This window comes from Lactuca virosa, chromosome 2 (assembly GCF_052849685.1).
Source record: "Lactuca virosa cultivar CGN04683 chromosome 2, Lactuca_virosa_CGN04683_v6, whole genome shotgun sequence".
Classification (NCBI taxonomy): domain Eukaryota; kingdom Viridiplantae; phylum Streptophyta; class Magnoliopsida; order Asterales; family Asteraceae; genus Lactuca; species Lactuca virosa.
This window is the reverse complement of record NC_136427.1, coordinates 217,386,944-217,390,607: the sequence shown is the minus strand read 5'-3', so window position 1 is coordinate 217,390,607 and position 3,664 is coordinate 217,386,944. Positions and strand designations below refer to the sequence as shown.

At 33.9% G+C, this 3,664-nt stretch overlaps 1 protein-coding gene across 1 annotated transcript; it reads left to right on the top strand.

Moving 5' to 3' along the window:
- Positions 1-1,316: 1,316 nt before the first annotated feature.
- LOC145160197 (ribulose bisphosphate carboxylase small subunit, chloroplastic-like) lies at positions 1,317-2,362 on the top strand. The gene is made up of 3 exons (XM_079079306.1): positions 1,317-1,551; positions 1,648-1,782; positions 1,899-2,362. Exons 1-3 carry the CDS (start codon positions 1,375-1,377, stop codon positions 2,130-2,132), a joined length of 546 nt encoding a protein of 181 aa, XP_078935432.1. The 5' UTR covers positions 1,317-1,374; the 3' UTR covers positions 2,133-2,362.
- Positions 2,363-3,664: the final 1,302 nt, after the last annotated feature.

Below are 3,664 nucleotides of genomic sequence, written 5' to 3'. Positions count from 1 at the left end.
TAATCAGGGGCATTATAAACAAACTTCACCTTGAGACTAAATCTTTCTTCAGCAACATAAACCAATTCAACTTTTAACAGGAAGTAAAAAATAAATGTCACACCATTAATTAGGAGGTTTTTCGTGTTATTATGGGTTTTTCTTAATCCTATACATTTTGGGATTCTCCATGTAAGGCTATAAATAAAGTCATTATGATGTTTTATTTATTTATTTCATTAACCTTTTCTTCTCCTTCAATGCATCAACATTTCAAGTTTCTTGTACACCCCTTCTTTTTAAAGTTTATTAAGTTCAACAAGTGTCATATATATATAGTGGTTTTCCTCTTTTCTGAGTTTCCACTTTATATCTTGGTATTCATCGGTTGTTCTTGAGTTTAATATTTTACAACAAATATAACATTTAAGATTAAGCCAATGATTACCTTGTAAAACTGTAGGTTTGGATATGCAGTAATCACCTCATGATTTATAACTAAATTGTTAAGGATAATAACCAAATTTCAATCTTATATTTGAAATAAAGTACAACTTGATTGGTTAATGTATTGTATATTTGTATGTTATTTAAAGAGCTGAGGAGATAAGAAGGATGAATATGAGGAGAATGTGTAAATGAACAAGTTAAAGGAAGATGATACATGGTGGCAAAAATGTGAACACTGAAAAGCTAGCTACTGACACCAAAATGGGTTGCCCACAGGCTATGATATTCAATGAACTTAGGGTTCAATAAAAACAAATATTCTTTTTTTAAAATATTTCATTATAGTTTACTGCATATTGTAAGAATTAAATGGTAAAGTTTTATATATAAAAATAAAAAAAAGATAATTACTAATTTATCCATCACTCTTATTTTATATTTATATCTAAGATAGTTTTTCAAGTTTCTCCTAGCAGAATCATCGGTTCAGCAACACACGTAAAACTATATAATTAGGCTATTCCCTCTGAAGTTCCAGTGGGTATATCGCACATACAGCTTAACACCCACAAAGATTCAGCCCAGTAGTCTAAAAACGGCTCATGTTCTCAACATTTTCTACGGATTAACAGGAGTACAGGACCCAAGCCCAGCAGGGAAGGGAGGGTACCACAAACGAAGATTTATGATAGGGTATTGCAGTACCCTGCCACGTGTCGAATAGTCATGGTTGGTAAATGATAAGACATTCCATCCTTTCAAAACGTTTATGTGGACATGATGCATGTAATGTCATCAGCCACATGATCCAATGGCCACTACTACCTTAGAGCCAAGATAGACTTGTTTTTGTCCGTTAGATGGCAAACAGCATTATATATACCTATAGACCAATCACGACTAAAAGCACTCATCGGATTCTTGAAGTCTCATTCACCATATTAAATGGCGTCCATCTCCTCCTCCGCTGTTGCCACCGTCAACCGGTCCACCCCTGCCCAAGCTAGCTTGACGGCTCCATTCACCGGTCTCAAGTCTAACGTCGCTTTCCCAGTTACCAAGAAGGCTAACAATGACTTTTCATCCCTCCCCAGCAACGGTGGAAGAGTGCAATGCATGAAGGTATGGTCGACGAACCATAATTAGAGATTTTATTTTGATTACAAACATTCGTAAGCATCAAATCAGATTACAATATGTTATATATAATACGTACAGGTCTGGCCACCAATCGGGTTAAAGAAGTACGAGACCCTTTCATACCTACCACCATTGTCAGACGCCGCATTGTCTAAGGAAATCGACTACCTTCTCCGCAACAAGTGGGTTCCTTGCTTGGAATTTGAGTTGGAGGTCTATTTCTTTTAATATCACCTTTTATTAATTTTATTAACTAATTGATTAATATAAACGAAACATACATTGTAAAGTGATTATATATTTATATCTGTGGTGTATATATATTATAGCATGGATTTGTTTACCGTGAGCACCACCATTCCCCCGGATACTATGATGGACGCTACTGGACAATGTGGAAGTTGCCTATGTTCGGGTGCACTGACTCAGCTCAGGTCATGAAGGAGGTTGAAGAGTGCAAGAAGGAGTACCCCAATGCCTTCATCCGTGTTATCGGATTCGACAACGTTCGTCAAGTGCAGTGTATCAGTTTCATTGTTTCCAAGCCACCAGGCGTTCTCTAAGCACCAAAACAAACCTTCTTGCCTAGGGTGCACCAAAATTGATCAGTATCCTAAGGCTTTTCAAGATCATGTTTAATTTGTGTGGTTGGGTTAGACATATTGAAAGATAGAAACTTGGAGTTGGCACCAAGATTGAGTGGTGTAAGGCTTTTCAAAACCATTCTGGCTTCAAGATTTCTTGATTGTTATATATTTATCATATAAATTGAATTTTACAACATATATCACTATATATAGACCCCTAAATTTGTGGTGCTAAAGTCATGTCGTATACGTTTTAATTCATGTCATTTGTTAAATGATATGTTATTCATGTTTAATTAGAATTTATTAATTAATTAGGACATGATTCATATGACTGATACTTGTCAATCATGAAGTCGGGTGAGCGAGTAGAAGGATTACTTGATTTACTACAATATGCATTAATAAGAGCAATTTTTGCACCCCAAAAAACTAATAATATCTGAAAAAACGATAGTTGGGGTCTTTTTTTAAATAAGAACCCCATTTTTTTAGTAGCTTGTTAGTAAGCTTTGACTTTAGCTTTTCCAACAATTTGGTGGGTCCATAACTTTTCTATCAATTAGAAATTTACAATTAAAGAATAGTACACATTTAAGTAACTTGAAAACGTTGTCCTAATGAAGAGACAAATCAAGCTTTTTCTTTTTAATTACTTTTCTCATGAAAAAGCTCTAACAAAGAGCACTCTTTTGTGAATGTTCTAACCGAAGTTAGTGTTCATTTAATGTTCTTATGATATCTTTTAGAACATTTCAAGTGTATATTCATCATTGCATTAATTATTCGAATATGCATGTTTTACAACTAGAATATAGTATTTTCTTTAGATAAAAATCTTGAAATTTCCAAAATAAAGTTGACCTAGCATGTATATCAACAGGGGCGGAACTTCAACATATAATTTGGGGCCGATAATATAATATGTATATAAAAATCGGTGAACAGGGGGCCACAGCCAAAATTTTATATTTTCGGGTCTAATATATATAAAATTAAAGTATAGGGCGGGGGTACAACCCCGTCGCCCTAATAAAGCTCCGCCCATGTATATCAAGAAATACAATAGCATTGAGCTCATAAGGACAAAAAGAAGCATATAAAATTTTAAGGAATTTTAATTTCTTTTCATATATTTCTTTCTGTTTGAGCATGCATAATATATTAATGTCTAGTTGTATTCTTTTTTTATGATAGACTTCGTATTATATTTTGAGATTATTTTAATTAAAAGTCATGATGCTACGTTTATAATTTCTATCATGACATGATTATTAAAAATGATTAGTCGTCATTGCCATAGAATTTTTGGTTGAGATGAGTTGAAATTCATTTATCGATCTCTGACCCTGTTCATCTTTGGTTTTCCAAAGCAGCACCAATTATCATTATTCTCTTGGATTGAAACTCAAATTTAACACAAGAAATATAAGATCTTTTGTTGATACTTTCATCATTAAACAACGTACAACATACACATACACACACGCCGCACGCGCACGCGTGTG

Coding starts and splice junctions, on each gene's coding strand:
- LOC145160197 (XM_079079306.1), top strand. CDS start 1,375: ATGGCGTCCATCTCCTCCTCCGCTGTTGCCACCGTCAACCGGTCCACC. Junction 1,552..1,647: donor GAAGAGTGCAATGCATGAAG/GTATGGTCGACG, acceptor TAATACGTACAG/GTCTGGCCACCAATCGGGTT. Junction 1,783..1,898: donor GCTTGGAATTTGAGTTGGAG/GTCTATTTCTTT, acceptor TATATATTATAG/CATGGATTTGTTTACCGTGA.